We start from the raw sequence: 17,008 nt of genomic DNA on the forward strand, positions 1-17,008 counted from the left end.
TGAGGTTAAAAAAGGTAAAAGTAATAATGTTTATGACTCAGCTCAATCCTGAGTAAAACACATAGAAATAATACAGAAAATTCTAGTTTAATCAAAAGATTTTTACGTGTGTGTGTATGTGTCTGTGTGTATGGAAGGATGGAAACTGTTATGTGTCAGTGAGTATGTGGGGCAGGACAAGAAAGCTCATCATTCACATCTCATAGCAGGGAATTCAAAGAAAATGTGGAAACTAAGACTCATAAAAACACAAGCATTCTACATAAAGTTATGAAATTAGTGCTAAAATAACTAAATAAAATTGAAAGCTGTCACAATGGGGGAAGGGGGTGAGATGACAGTTGTTTGTAGTATGTATAATTGTCTTGTTAAAAACAAATACAAGAATTAATTCAATAAAAATTCAACTCCCAATTCAACATAAAGATAGCCAACTTGACAAAAAGTGACAATGGCACTGCAAACGACAGGTAACTTCACCACAATGTAGACTACCTAGGAAGAAGCATGACTTTTTTAAACTTTTATTCATTTAAGTGTGTCTTTCCAGGACCCATCAGCTCCAAATCAAGTAGCTGCTTCAATCTAGTAGTGGAGGGCGCAGCTCACAGTGGCCCAAGTGGGGATCGAACCGGCAACCTTGCTGTTAAGAGCACCGCGCTCTAACCAACTGAGCTAAACCAGCGTCCCCAAGGATGACTTTTTAAACATAAAAGTTTTCTTTCTTTTTTTTTTTTTAAAGAGCAGGTTTTTAAACTTTCTTAAGGGATAGGGTGATCAACTCATCCAGGGACCATTTTGCTGGAACTTCCACAGTGTACCCTTAAACTTCCTGTATCCCAGGAAACCCCACTGGGCATGCCAGGATGGTTGCTCATACTAATCTTAGTAACTTCCAAAGTGCTTATTATTACTACAGGCTACCATATACAAGACCTCTGATTTGTACTATATATTGAAAGGCGTACTGAACATAAGCAGTTTTTTTGAAGACTGAGTTCTCTGATGGCAATTTTTCTAAAGGAAAATTTTAGAGTTTTAATGTTAAAGGAGCATGCAGCTTATTGTAGTGAACTATATACCTCAATAAACCTGTTCTTTTTCATATAAAAAACAAATATTATAAAGGTGATAGGAGTGAAAAAATTTGGTAGATTTTTGGTTAATCTAAATAAAATGACAAAAAATACGTGGTGTTCTCACTGTTCAAATATGCAAAAGCAAATAATATTGTAATGAAAACACTGCAAAGATCTGTTATTGAGTGAAAAAAGACCTAGTCACGGAATAATGCATCCGCTTGGTCTCACACGTCTTAAAATGACAAGGGTATCAAAAATTAACTACAGGGAAAGCAGAAGTGAACAGGAAACATAAAAAGAGAATATGTGAACAAATTGTTTTAGAAACAACCCAATAAAGAAAGCAATATAGTATCGCATAATAAAATTAAAGAAAAATATAATACTGACTAATAGTATTACGAGGAAAAAATAAACCATTATCAGAAACAGTTACTCAGTTCCTAGTTTAGCTCATCAGTACCTTTTATTCCCTTCAAATAAAAACACAATTCAAATTTCTGCTAACAAATCAGAGGTGCACTCTTAGGGTAACTCGGATAAAATGCTTTGTTTTTGTTGAACTATCTAGATGAAAAGAAAATCAGCCTCAGATTCATGCACAAAAGAAACCCCCAGAGCATCAGGGGACCATGGACGCCAAATTCAATTCGAGAAAATAAAACATTTTAGGAAGTTTAATTTAAAAAAACAAGGAAACAAAACGAAAACGTCAGTTGTACCTTAAAGAACCCTGCTTCGGGGCCAGCCCTGTCATACACACTCCTGGATTTACCTATGGCCATGATAATACCTTGCATGTTCGGTGTCATCATGATCTGTTACAGGGATTGAAAGTAAGAGTTTTTGAATGATTAACATAAAAAAAAATAAAAAAAACCCAAAATAATTTCTTTACATGCAAGTTAAAAGCCCCTTGTTTTTCACTATTTAAAAATAGAGTGTTGCGTTTTTTTACAGCACATGAGATCCAATTTACAGGTAAGTAGCTTTCAAAATCATCCACACAGGGCGGGGCCACCATCCAGGTCATATGGTGCCTTTGTGCAAAGTGCAAAAAGGCATCCTCTCTGAACCAAAGAATTTTAAGACACCCCCTTCTAGACAACTTCGACAAATGTGCTGCTCAGGGAGAGAACCATTTAAAAATAGCAACAGTCTTTTTTTTTTTAAAGGTGCCTCTTCTTTAAGGCTGGGGGCTCAGTCTGAGTTCAATTTCAACTCCACTTCTGTTAGGCAGCCCTGTACAAGCTGAACACCCACAAGCAGCAGCCCTGGAGCCACAGGACGTAGTTCCAAGGCGCGTGCACTGTTAAACGCTCACTCCAATGAATTAGAAAGAGAAAACAAAACTGCCAGGAGCATTAGCACTTGCACAAAAGACAGTGTTAAATGATTAATCACAATTCTAGTTTTTCAAATGCCAGAAGACTCACCCTAAAACAAGCACTCAGTGCTTGATCAATACATTAACATTTGTAATAAAAACATGCCAGTTTCCATAATTTCCAAGCACCAACACAGCATTAAAATAGTTAACTGGAACAGCATACTTCTATTAAGTACTAAATACTAAAGGATACTGTTTGCATAATAGATTATTATTCTTAGTTGTTTACATTTTAAAATATCTGCAAAATGAAATAACTCAAGGCACTGTGAAGTTTTCATATTGGATCCACAACCACTTCCTCTGATTCAATAGGCCTATTACTCATATAGTATTTATTTTGGATTATACACTAAGAGTTGCAATAGCATTAAGTACTTCAGAAAATCCTTCTGACCTATTCCTATCTCACAAACCTGCTTCTTATGCTCTTTATGGCTGTACTTTCTTACACTGACAAAGTAATACTAATATCTTTATGACACCTGATTTTAGTGTCATAAAGACATTTTAACTCATATAATAATTTTATCACAACCTTGGAGTAAGTCTGAAAAAAAGTTACTTGGACAAAACTATTTAATATACATTCAATTCTCATCCATGAGACTAAAACTAACGAATTATGTAGAATCCAAGGTCTTCTCTGTTGTTACTACTCAGAAACAACTTTCCAGGCCCTCCATGAAATGTGGAAAAGTATAATGCAAGAGTCTTAAGAGAAAAGTGAAAAAGGGGGGGGACTCAACCTGACGGAAACAAGATTAGCAATGCATTTTCATCTGGACGAAACTGTGTCATGAGAAGCAAAAATGCCTCCATACTGTTAGAAAACTAAGTAGCTGAGAATTAACAGTGAAGGGGTAAGACGAAATAGGATGGAGGTTCCACTGTGTATGAAACACTGGCTTTATATCAACATTCAGCAATGCTGATGAATCATTCAATTCAGTCACACGGAGGGTACATAAGCAAAAATTTCAATTATCTAGTCGCAATCAGGATGTAGGTTCTTCTGGCAGGAAATGGTGCTGACAGACTTATAATAGATTATTGAAAACAGGAAAGGAAAATAAAATTTACTTGTAAATGCTCAAAATTCTGCTATTTAATTAAACAAAAGTTACTGTAATCTATCAATCTGAGAGTAAACTGATCCTATGTCTGCATAAAAGAATTCATACCAGAAACATAAAACTATTATTTTGGTAAATTCCATAAGCTTCCTACTTAAATTTTCATTTGAAATTCAAAGTTCTGTTAGAAATTGGTATAAGGCAATTTCAGACCATGGGTGGCAAAGCTGTACGTTACGCAGCAATAGACATATAAGTGTGATGGTGAAGCATGCCCAGAGTACTTGTATTAAATAGCAGAACATAAGTAGTAACAGTGCAGAGCACTATAATAAAGGTACCTCGTCATCATAACCCCCCTCCTTTGACTCAATCACAAATTTCCCTACATGAGGAATCGCCACCTCTACAACTTGCTGGTTAGGTGGTTGGCTTGTAGTACTTTCAGGTTTCTGCAGAAGAAAATCATTAGTATGAACATTAGAAAAGAGAACAATGAAAGCACCCAGATTCTTGAGTCTTTTGAAAATACCTGCATTTGCTTAGTACGAAATGAAACCACCTAAAAACAAATGCATTAATCAAATGATAATACAAGATCTCCAGCTTTCCCTTTGCATCTCTAACACTAAGTTTTCATTTTTTATCCACATCATATCTTGGACTCCTAATCTTTAAAAACAATAAACTGTGGAGTTCTATTTCCTACTGCTGTCTTTATTGCTGAAGGTTTTATATTGGTTATTAAAATTCCAATACCTCCATAAAGTCCTTCTTCATATTTCCATCAGAGTAAGATACGACCCTCTTCTGAACCTAGGAGAGTTTGTAGGTTTCCTTAGGATTTTACCTTTCTACCCTTCCCAGGAATCAATCGTATACCCACTTCATACCCACACTCTGTTGTGCTTAACTCACTAACTCACTCTGTAACAGCCTATGAGACCTAGTACCACATATTTACATCATAAGTGTCCAATGAATTCTTGTTTTTTAGAAAAGCTGCTGAAAGTGATAACCATTTTTAACTCAGATTTCTTTTTTCTTTTCTTTACCATATTCTATAAATTTCACTAATCTACACTAATAGAGTGGAAGCCAGTATGAAATCCAGAAATGTCCACTCAAAGACACTAACACAGTTCATTCAAAATACTGCTCAGACTTAACAAGAATCTTATTTTACTGAATAGATTTATAACTAGCATATTCACTCTTTACCTATAAACAAATTTCAAAAGTACTTAGAGTGGTTCAAAGCAGCTTGCTTAAGTAAATTCAAACTGCACCATGAAAGTTTTCCTAAGCAAAGACAAAGTTTAGTTTTGACATAAAAATAAACAGAAAACTTGAATAAGAGCAATTAAAGGGTTCTATTTCAATTTAAAATATAGGTGCAGTTTAGTGGTGTGATCATATTCTCACTTTCCAGAAGTACATATGCAGAAATAATTTAATTAAGCAAAAAACCCAGAACTAATAGCCAAAGCTAATGGCCATTCCTTTGAACAGAAATGCTATTTTTAACCATAACATTTTTAGAAAATATTTCCTTACTTTATTTGAGTCCTCAAGTTTTTCAAGAGGAAATAATCAACTTGCATGGTTGTTATGATCATGAGAGATAATATTCAGGTAACCCAATACTTGGTACAAAATCGTTGCTCTATAAATTACGGGTATTACCAACATTATAATGCTATTATGCTACTTTAAACTTCTTAGATTTGAATAATTCTAACACAACACTACTCACAGATATCCTATAGAGATATGCTTGGCCCAAGACATTTAATAAAGGATTTTTAATCTTTATAGCATTTTAGAGAGGAATAATAATTGTCCTAGGTCTCCATTCACAAGAGTGAAATACAAGTAGGTAAGTAAATTAAGAAATATGTCTGGACTTATTGGTGAAAAAATTTCTCACAAGCAAACCAATCCAAAACAATACCATCTTAAGAAGGGAAAAATGTAAATTTAAGGCAACTAGCAACTGGGAAATGTAATCCGTAGAATACTGATCCTTACAAAACAACACATTCCCTTTGGGGAATAAAGCTGCACTTAGAAAAAAATTAATGTTTATAAACCTTTCCAGTTCCCACAGAATCGTTTCAACAGAATAATACTGATGAAATTATATGGGTGAAAGTTGAAAAGGTGAAGAAGCTTTGCATACATGTAATAATTCTGTAGTATTGTTCATCAAGTTTAGATACCCTAAGGTACTACAACATTTTTTCATATGAAGAATTTAAGGATTCACTGAAGTCAAGTACGAGTACATGTATATTTATCTTTTCTTATTATTGTCAGGCCCTCTATGAACAAACACATTAACAAAGGCTGAATTTGAAAGGGGTTAAAAAGAAGTTCCTCGGCTAAAAAGTTGCAAAAATAATTAAAATACAAAGATTTTTATTAACTGCCTGAAATCTAATGAATATTTTTTTAAAAAAGTGGTCGCATAAAAGTGGTTAGAAAGCTGTATGACTGCAACCACTGTTGCCCTCTTAATATGCTCATACCTGTTATCAGTAATTCAACTACGGGGAAGCTGAAGAAATAACCTGAAATATGGAAAAAGTTACATTTCTAGCAGCCGATTTAGAATAACGTAAACATAGAAATAAATATGCAATGGGGGAATAGGTAAGCAAACAAGAATTTAATCAGTCAATGGAATACTAAACTATCAAACGTTTTTTACAAAGAGTATATATATAACATGGGGAAATGGTTATGTATAATGTTAAGTGATTAAAAGAAGAAAAGTTAATATATAAAATTTTAGTTGCAGTAGTAACTCAACTACAAAAATAAACTCCAAATCTGTACATTTAAAAATAAGAATGAAAGGAAACACACCAACATATGAACAGTGTTTTTAACTTTGGGGAGCAGGACTACGCACGATTCTTTCTTGGAGTCTACTTTTCTGTATTTTTCAAAATTTCGAAAATATTTCATTTAAATTTAAGGACATTCTTCTAAAAAACAAGCTGTCTAAATCTTTGCAGAGTATCTTTCTGTGGTTTCTGTGATTCCAAGCTTTCCAGGGCATTCTTCTTACACTAAGGTTGGAGCTTAAAATGTTGTATATCTGTGAAATGATTAGGATTTAAGCAAGAAAAGGAAACTAATAGCTACTTAGTGCCTACACTACATGCTAGGCACTTTCAAAAAAATGATCTGAATTAATCCCACAGTCACCTCCAGTTTATGTAAAAGAAAACTGAAGTTTAGAGAAATTAACCAACTTATTCAAGTTTGCCCGGCTAGTAAGAGTAAACCAATATTTAAAATACAGGATTATCTAATCCCAAAGTCTGAGACTCTTCATTTTCCAATTTAGTTTCTAAAAGTATACCTTTAAATGAAAAACCCAGTTTGGTTATCATAATTCTAAGCAACTCACCATGAGACCAAGAACACAGGCTGCTTCAGACAGCTATGATTAACAGATGCTTAGACATATTGCAGGATTTATATATAAAGACAATGGGGCCAACTGGTGGTACTACTCCAGAAGATTAGCCAAATGGAAAAATATTTATGCTATCTGTCTATTATATTCTCTCCATTCCATCCTCCTTTCTCAAGTAAAGGTGAAGCAGTAGGCTGCTAGCTGATAAAATGACATCCATATTAATAAACTAAGTAATCAAAATTTAAGTGTTGATTTAGACAAATTTAAATTACACATGATTAGCCAAACTGAAAACAAAATCCTGATTCTACATTTAAGCTAAGTAATTCTTTTGGCTTTCTGATGCCAGTTGAAAGCATGCTACTTATTAATCATAATGTAGGCTCTAGCAAATAAAAATTCTAATTAGCAAAGGCCATGACAAATTAATTTTTTTATATCCAGCCGAAACATTTCTCCCTTGTACCTACTTCTCTGTCCCTCTCTAGGTTTTCCTCTTCCACCATTCCCCAAGAACTAGTCATCCCAGATTCATTTAAAGAAGCATTTTTCAGCAAGTGCTTCAGAGTTAGCAGGTGTTCATCTGAAGGTCATTCAGAGTCTCCAGCATTTGGAAAATTTGGAATGATAAAAAAACACAATCTATTATATTAATACATTTTTTATGGTAAGAAGATGTATAATCAAAATTTTTCAAACAGGAAATAAAGTAATATGTGATTATTTCATTCATCAAAATAATGAAAGCAACACTTTTATTAACTAAACATTTTGGTTAACTGAGGTCATACCATATTAAAGACCTCACTGCAATTAGCAGGTCATTGTTCAAATTAAGTTTACTGACAAAGCAGAAAATTACGTGTTGAAAATTCTATGTCCTGTTCTCTTTGATTCTCTAGGAGGGGAATCTTCCAATACTAAAATCAGCTATCTGCATTAGAGCTGCTTGTGCTGATTAAAAACAAACAAACAAACAAAGACCACAGCAACTGAATGGTTTTGTAGTACCACATTCTTGAAATAACATCTCTCAGAATGTCATCTTCACTGAAAACGTAGTGTAACACTGATGTGCTCAATTTACTGTTATAAAAAGATACATTTGAGATCTACAAAACAGGAGAATGATGACAATTTTTGTATGGGACCCTACTGAAATATGCATGAACCATTATGTAAGATCATATTTACTCTGCTAATAGTACTCTAACCTACAGTATCTAGTATTTTATTGTTAAACATTCCATGGAACAAGAAAATGATATGTGAAATTCCCAACTATTCCAATGTAATAAGACTAAAGATAGAAGAAGGGGTAAGGGACAGGAGAAATACAGTTGGCCCTTGAACAACATGCGTTTGAACTGTGTGGGTCCACTTATGTGGCTTTTTTCAATAAATACTATAAATGTATTTTCTCTTCCTTATGATTTTCTTAATAACATTTTCTTTTCTCTAGCTTAGTTTATTGTAAGAATACAGTATATAATACACATAACATACAAAACGTGTTAATCGACTATGTTATTGGTAAGGCTTCTGGTCAACAGTAGGCTGATCTTAGTTAAGTTTTTGAGGAGTCAGAAGCTGTATGTGGACTGTCAACTGGGCAGGGGTTGGAGCCTCCAATTCCCGTGCTGTGCAAGGGTCAACCTGTAATGTCAATTGCTATTCCTCTTATGTTCCCAATCAAATGACCAATTTAGTCTATGATTGGAATTTTTCATAATTCTCTATAGGAATAGAGATACTTAGTTTTTAAAAAGCCTTTTTTAAAATTGCAGCTGAGAAAGCTAGAGCCTGGGGGTTAGGCGACTCTCAGTCACTGATCGTGTGGGAGGGAGAGCTTTCCCTGGGCCCCCTGTCTCTGGATCCCAGACAGTGGCTCTTCAACACACTGCTAGGAAATGGCGTGAACAGTCTATGCTCGGAGGCTAAAAGAAAAGTTCTTACCGACTGCAAAACTGTTTCAGGACTTTTATCTTCATGATCATGTGATGCCTTGGTAATTATTCGAACAGTTTCTTCTTTCAAGTGCTTTGAGAAATCACTTCTTGATGGCTGCTCTAGATATTCTGGTTCTCCAGCTTGTCCTTCATGAGAAAAGAATCAATTGTATATCTAATAAAATCACAGAGCATCTATACTAAGATGACTCTATTACATATTTCTAATTCAAAGTTACACAATAACCCATTTCACTCTTCTGTTTAAAGTGATATATCTGTCAACACGCAGCACTTCCCCCAGAATTTACCGCACACACACACACACACACACACACACACACAAATTCCAAAAGCAATCAAATAATTACTAAAGAAAGCATCCATTATAGTTCATAACAAGGAATTCATAGTAAATTTTTCTGTCATAATACCAAAATCTTATTTTGGAAAACCACTAGCATTCTACCAGAAAAAAAAAAAAAAGAATTTGGTTTGTACAACAATTCTGTACGAGGTTTCTACAGACAGCATAATAGCTGTTCTTCACATCTACTTGACAAAACCCTAACCTTGAATGAACCTAACCTTTTGTCTTTTCTGAACCTGCCCCTGGTAGAGAGTTGTCAGAGGAAAATCAATTACAACTGGGCAAAGGGATGCCAAAATAAATTCAAGACTCCAAATATCATCCCTACGAAGAACACCCAAAGTTGTATCTACTACCTACGCTCTGATGTTCAGACCCACAGATGCACCAGTGTGCTGTGAAAACAGTGCCTGGGCGTTTTGGACACAACGCCAAAGGCTTGAAGTGGGCCTCTTCCTGTCTCTCCAACGTCACCTTGGTCCTTCACCCTTTGCTCAAAAAGGGCCTTGTTTCAACTTACCAACTACATCAAAGAGGAGGTTTACTTCCAACCTTCGCTCTTTCCTCATTTCCTTCTTTCTGTCTGTATGTTCCTCCACTCTCACTCCTCTCATCTAATTACTACCTTATCCTTTAGCTTAAACACCACTTCCTTGAGAAAGCATTACTGACGCTCCATTTCTAGAGCAGGTTTCTCACCCCTGGTACTACTGACATTCTGGTGCAGATCCTCTGGGGTGGAAGGTGGTCTTGCGCAGCCTGGCACCTACTCTCTAGAGGCCAATAGTGCTGTTCCCCACGTGTGAAACCGGAAGTGTATCCAGTATTTCAAATGCCCCCGGGGCGGGGGAAATCAGTCTCAGATCAGAACCACTGCTCTCAAGTAACATACTTTCTATTTAATGGCACCATTATTATGACTTCATTGTTACTGTAAGCATTTGTTTAGAGCCCATATTCCCTGCTGGATTGTATGGGCAAGGGTGCTATCTCCCTTCTGCATTGCAAGTTCTTCAACACTTAGCATATAATAAAGCACACAGTAACTTAATGGATCAAATGAATTAACAAATAAATGAATGAATGGATGTGAGGAATAAGGTAGCACACTGAAATGTTCTACGATACTGGGATTGGTTAAGTGAGTCCTTCCTCAGTCAACTGGTGGGACACACAGGGTTCCTGTTATCCCTTCCAATATTTGATTATTTTTTTTTAAATCTCTCAAAGTAAAATACTGATTGAAAAATACTACAATTCCAATGCATGGCCATCCATTTATCCAATAAATTTTAATTAAGTATCTAACTGTGTGCCAGGTACCAGGCTAGGGACCTGGATTCTGAGTGTGAACAATACAGCTAGTCTCTGCCCCAGGACGATGCCAGTCAACTATGGAGAAAGTCATTAATCAAAGAATCACACAAATGAATTGGGCCAGTCTTACAATACTACATTCTAGGAATGAAATGGGGTAGGGGGAATCTGAATGATGGGTAAGAGATAACATGACTCTTTAGCTGAAGGATGATGGAGAGGGTCTGCCAGATGGAACAATGAAGAGCCACACAGTGGGCATGAGCTGGCTCTAAGAGGCCAGTGTGGCTAGACTGCAGCACAAGAGGAGTGAAGAGATGGAGTAGGCAGGGACAAAAATCACCTAAGTTTTGGGGGCAAAAGGAAGTGAATACATGTTTTCAATACAATGGCAACACGGTAAGTTTAAACAATTTATTACAGCTACATGTAAAGAATGGATCAGAGAGGAAAGTAAAACTGAAATCAGTGACATGAGCAAGAAAAGATTGTGTTTTGGGGTAACAGAGAGCAATAGAGGGAGAGAACTGATTAGATTCAAGATGCATTTTTGGATATGAATAGGTTTGAAGGCTGGATGTGACTATGACTCCAAGTTTTTGGCAGGTGAGATATACTATAACAAAGACACTAGAGGGATAAATGCTTACAATGTGTGTGATAAGGAGAGAAGGTAAGCGAAGTGAAATGTCCTCATTTCTGTATTTCCTGACCAGACTGGGATGCTCTCTCAGGGCCTCTATAATGGAGAAGGTAAAGAAAATCCTAGGCTACACCTCCAGCTTCGCAGGGTTTCCGCTTCTGGTAGGGTTCATGATAAGAGGCTCAAGCTAGCTGCTTTAGGGCTTAACAGAGAAGCTTCTCACTGATAATGCTTTTGCTTGTGTTGCCCCTCTTTGTCTCTTCTCACTGTAATAGATGAAACATCAATGATTGATTGATAGTGAGCTTAATGCAACGAGGGCCAGGAAATCCATCTGGTCTGACACTGGTCTAACTCATCGAAACCTGGACAGTAAAATATAAGTCCTTAGGAGCAAGAGTACTTTTATCTGATCAATACACCTTATGTCATGGGGGCCAAGGTTTCCATCTACATGGGAATTTGAGTCTAAATACACCTTATGAGTAATGCTGAATGATTGTGCCTACATGGCATACAGAACTATTTGCTCTAGAGTTTTCCCTGTTTATAACCTTCCAGAGAACTTAACTTGAGTGGTGCTGTATTCAAAGTAGGGAAACCCACGAGGATTCGAGATCTGGGAGTTTGGATAAACAAAAACCCAAAATTCATTCCCAGCATGGTTATTGAGCTTTTGCCATTTTTAGTACTGTGCTTGGTGCTGACAATGTAAGAAAAAAAAAGTGACGTAAAATTCACTCACTTTAAGGAACCCTCACTACAATCAGATAACTATAAACTTCATTACAAAATAAAGTACTGAATGCAGTGACAGAGTTATGCACAAGGTTCTGTAGAAGCACTGAGGACCCAATATGCACACTCGGGATGATACTGCAGGTTAAGAAAGCCTTTCTACAAGAAATGCCAACTGAGCTGAGTCTGAAAGGATTTGTAGAGGGAACTTGACTTGAAGATGGGAAAGAAGATTCCAGGCAGAGGGAATAGCTTATGCAAAGGCACTTTAAGGATAAAAGACTAATAAAATCCTGGCTATTAATGACGGTTTACACCAGTAAGCAAATTAAAATACAAATACAACATAAATTTGGTAGTGAGAACAGATTAGGATCAAGAGATAAAACTAAGAGTTGCTATGGGGGTAACTTTAGGGGGGTTCATAAAGACTTTCGGATATGAGGAAGGTCTTAAAGAATAAGCAAAATTTCAAGAATATTGACAGTTGGAGGACATTTTTAAAATGAAGGATATTTGAAAAACACTAGGAAAGTTCCCTGTTAGAGTAACAGGGAATCATCTGGTTTAGATGAAACACAGGTTCTCAAAGGGAAGCAGTCTTAGAAGAATTACAAAGGAGTCAGCTTGTAACAGAGGGGCCTCTTAACAAAGACAATAAATTTTGGCTTCATTTTGTCAAACTAGAAGAGTAAACAACATGTTGACTAGAATAAATAATCCAAATGAGAAAAATAAAAAGCTCTTCCCACTACTCAGAGATAAGCGCTATTAATATTTTTAGTGTCATGTATTTCTAGACTTTACCTACCCACATTTTTCAAACAAAAAAAGTATTCTGAATATACTGTTTTTAACTTAATATAGCAAGTATTTTTTATGTCAATATAATTTTTTTCTGGTTATACTGTGTTCTTCTGTATGTATGGCTAATACAACTAATACCCTACTGTATATTTAGGCAATTTCCATTTCTTACTTAAAAACAACAGTAGGACGAAAAGTTTGGCTGTGTGTGTGTGTGTGTGTGTGTGTGTGTGTGTGTGTGTAAATACCCACAATGACTTTTGTTCATCCTGTAACCCTACAGAAGCCTCATCATTGCTGGCCTGTGTAAATGGTAGGCACTCAGCACAAAGGCGCATGCTGTTTTCTTTCTGTTTTAACTGGCACTTCATATACTGACTGATCCCTCTGTTTAATGGATTGTTCAGGCTTCAGCTTGGAATACAGCAGGTGATTATGTGTGCATCATTTATTCTTAATTCCTGGAAGTCTTCCTTGGCTTTCTACCTACAGCTACAAACTCCTAAATGCACTCATTTCACCCTAAATGGCCAGTTCTCCATGGAGGTCTGTATATAATATCCCTGTACCTAAAGTACCTCTCAAATTATTTATTTGTTCTATGGGTGCTTCACTGAGATTTGTGGATGGCTACCTTCCACATGAAGGATTTTTCTGGCCATGACCTATGTTCCTAATGCAGAGGCTGCATTTCTCTGTTTGGCTGTTCCAGAAGACTCAGCATTCTGAGTACTCGGAGACTGAGCCTTTGGTCCACTGCCACGTTGAAGTCAGGGACTGGGAGGCTTGCGAGTGTTCACCTGGAGCACATTTCCTGGTTATGCTCGTCAACATTTTAAGAGGGTCAACTCGACTATCAATTGGTTTTCTGTTAAAGTGTAAGGATCTGCTCTTTAATTAACTATAAAAACAAAAAAAGAGGCAACATCTCGTATTTCCCAGAAGTATCTAAAACTTTGACTTAACTAACGAGTCATACTTATTTCACATCCAGAAGAATATTTAAAGAGGACTGCTTCAAAAATATGCAGTTCATTCATTTCTAGAAACGTAATTAAATTCAGTTGAGTCCCCAAAAGCAGCCTATAGAGAGCTACGCTAGGCTGGCTGCACATAATCCCCAAAACTTTTAAAACTCCAGATTCCCGGGTGCCACCATGAACAGAATCTTGGGAATGGGGGTGGGGGGATGGCATAGAGGCTTAGGAACCAGAGTTAAACCTAAAATTTATCCAGGACAAAGTCGCATCTGCATTACATGTTTTTCTAGCCTGCTTCCCTAATGTACAGTTATTTTGGCTCTACTTCTAAAATGCTGGCATTCCCATACACCGAGGACCACCCCTAGGTAACTCAATAAATCTCCGTAGGGAATGAACTCAATTCAGAAACCTTTCAAGGGGCATCTACTGTACGTCATTTATTGTGCTAGATTCTGCAAATTTACACAGGAACATCACCCAGGCCCTGTTTCAAGGAACTTGAGAATGCTGAGAACACTGTTCCTTCCATGAGGTCTTACTTTTAGAAACCAGCTGTGCTTTCCTGGAACACCAGCTTGTTTTTAACTTGTAGGCAGTATTTGTAGAAAAGTCCCAGAGCCAATTCTGCATGCCACCTTGAGGTAAATTTATGAAATCTTATGGAATAATTTTATACTAATAGTAACCATTTTTACCTTATTTTTTGTTTTAATTTCTTTGTTTTTTTTAATTTGGGTATGCTATGTATGTTGTAAGGACTTGAAATAGTTTTGTTAGTAAGATAGGAGCAACACAAGTAAAATAATAATTCAGGCAAAGCTCTTCTCTCCTTCAGATTAATTTGTTTTGTAAATACAGCCTAGAGCCATGCTCTTACCCAGAGGCACACCCCAGAAGTATCTGAAGATCTTTTAATAAATATGTATTCTGGACTCTTCCTTCAGAGATTCTGATCCCAGTAATTCTTAGGTGCTCTTAGGTGGGGTAAAGTATTTACACCCAGAAGAAAATTCCCCAGGTAATTCTGACGTACACACCAGTGGTAAAGAACTGTTGGCTACATCTGTAAACATAAGTGCAAGTTCTCCTTTGCAGTAAGCAGGTTAGGGAGGTAGCATGAGATGGATCAAATAATACTTTCCCATTATTTATCACTTGGTTGCAATAGGATAATGAATGGTACTGGAAAAGTGATGCCTATGGATTTCTTGGTCGTATGTTAACAGAAGAGGAATAAGTACTGTTTTAATTAATACTATATAATATTCTTATTGAAATATCACTCAGAAAAAATTGATTTTAGTAGCTCTTACGTTTTATTTTTATTGAGAAAATTTGCAAGGAGGAAAGAAAATCACTGATGGATTATATCAATAAAATTTCCTTGTATTACTTCCACTAATCACTCATAATCCTAGTATACACCTGAGAGATTTAAGTATTAGTTTTCTTTGATAGTTTGAAAGTATCACACCAAATTAAACAAATTACTTTAAAAACTGTGAGGAGAAATAGGAAGATGACATAAGCATTCAAGGAAAATTTGACTACTAAACATAGCAGACAAATGGTTCCAATAAACTTTATAAGTTCCCTTATTCAATTGTGATATATTAAATTCCCCTGAAACACAAGATAGATTTCTTAACATGATTTGCAAGGTAACATAGTAATAGAAACCAATCTTCTCAACAATAATCTCATGCTCCAAATTTACAGACTTAGCACTTTCTATTTCTACTAACTCAAACAAAGTGCATACTTCTAGCATTTCCAGAGGACACATGCTTCTTATTAAGGCAGTGTTGCCATTACTTTCTAAAAACCCAGGCTGGAAGATAATTATGATAACAGTTATATGTGAATTAACCATTTCAGTCTCTTTATTTTTCAGTTATTCTAGCTCCTTTCAGAAGTATCTGCATTTTTTCAAGTTGTTTAATACTAAAAAGAGAGATATGAAAATATATGCCCAATACCTACTACTGAATTTTTTAAAATGATAAAACAACACATAAAGTGTATGGTAGGATGTATTGGTCAGCAAAAAAGGGTGTGGGGCATATAAACATGGTCTTTTCTACAGAGAAAATATAAGATGACAAAAATAAATGGTTGGGCAACGTTGGCTAGTCCTGTCAGACAGGAATTAATATTCTCCATAATGTGTATTACAGTATGTATTACTGACTTACCGTGTTTCCCCGGAAATAAGACCTAGCCGGACAATCTGCTCTAAAGTGTCTTTTGGAGCAAAAATTAATATAAGACCCGGTCTTATTTTACTATAAGACCGGGTATAATATAATATAGTATAACATATACTATACTATACTATACTATACTATACTATACTATACTATACTATACTAAAAGACCAATTTGGAGCAATATTAATTGTTGCTCCAAAAGACGCATTAGAGCTGACTATCCGGCTAGGTCTTATTTTCGGGGAAATACAGTAGTAGAAATAAAATGTGTTAAACTGTAAATTTAGAGAGTCTTTGGAGTGGGAAACAGACCAAATGAAGAGGAGAAGACTACAGAATTTAATACCTTGGTGCCAAAAAATATAGATGAACCAGGAATAGAGTTGCAGTTGAACCAAAGAATGGAGGATGCACTTTCATCCGAGTGCTCAGGTACGACCACTTACGCCACGTAGGCAGCCCGTCCTCCCACTAATAATAAGCTAAGAACAGCCACATACATAGGGAGGATGTAAAAGTTAAGGGGAGAGTAACACAGTAGCTGTATCTTGGGGCAAGTTCTGGGTAGTGGTTTGGGAATGGTATAAACCGAAGACAAGGAATGAAATGGAGACACAGAGATGGAATTGGATGAAACTGAAAGGAACCACGATGTAGTTTCCACACTGTGATTTGAACTCAGAAACCTCCTGACATCTACTAAGCTATTTCTTTTCCTACTAAAGTGGACAAAGTTATTGTAATGACACTGCACTGTTGTGAAACCACCACTTTGTTCTACAAAGTGGCTCCTGATGTATGGAAAGGAAGTGCAGTCCTGCATGAGTAAAAGCTCACCAGGCCACTACCCCGGTATTCAGATATACTGTGTTGCATGCAAGGATCAATATGATGGTAGCTTTGTTGGTATAATACCATTATCTTGGTATTTTAAGAGTTCTAAATCAATGCCTTTTAAGGTCAAGATCAAGGATTCAACTATTCAATTTATATGAAAATCAGTTACAAGC

General features: G+C 36.1%; 1 protein-coding gene across 3 annotated transcripts in view; it reads right to left on the minus strand.

The window, feature by feature from the left end:
* USP25 (ubiquitin specific peptidase 25) overlaps nucleotides 1-17,008 on the minus strand; it is a 114,665-nt gene that overhangs the window by 17,470 nt on the left and 80,187 nt on the right. The window contains exons 18-20 of one of the 3 annotated variants that reach the window (XM_081062933.1): nucleotides 8,938-9,077; nucleotides 3,890-4,000; nucleotides 1,805-1,900 (exon numbers count right to left, since the gene is read on the minus strand). In XM_081062933.1, coding sequence (XP_080919059.1) covers nucleotides 1,805-1,900; nucleotides 3,890-4,000; nucleotides 8,938-9,077 — 347 coding nt within the window. The remainder of the gene's footprint in view (nucleotides 1-1,804; nucleotides 1,901-3,889; nucleotides 4,001-8,937; nucleotides 9,078-17,008) is intronic. The other 2 variants (XM_081062934.1, XM_081062935.1) reach the window with 2 other exon arrangements.

The sequence above is a fragment of the Rhinolophus hipposideros genome, assembly GCF_964194185.1.
Source record: "Rhinolophus hipposideros genome assembly, chromosome: 2".
NCBI lineage: Eukaryota > Metazoa > Chordata > Mammalia > Chiroptera > Rhinolophidae > Rhinolophus > Rhinolophus hipposideros.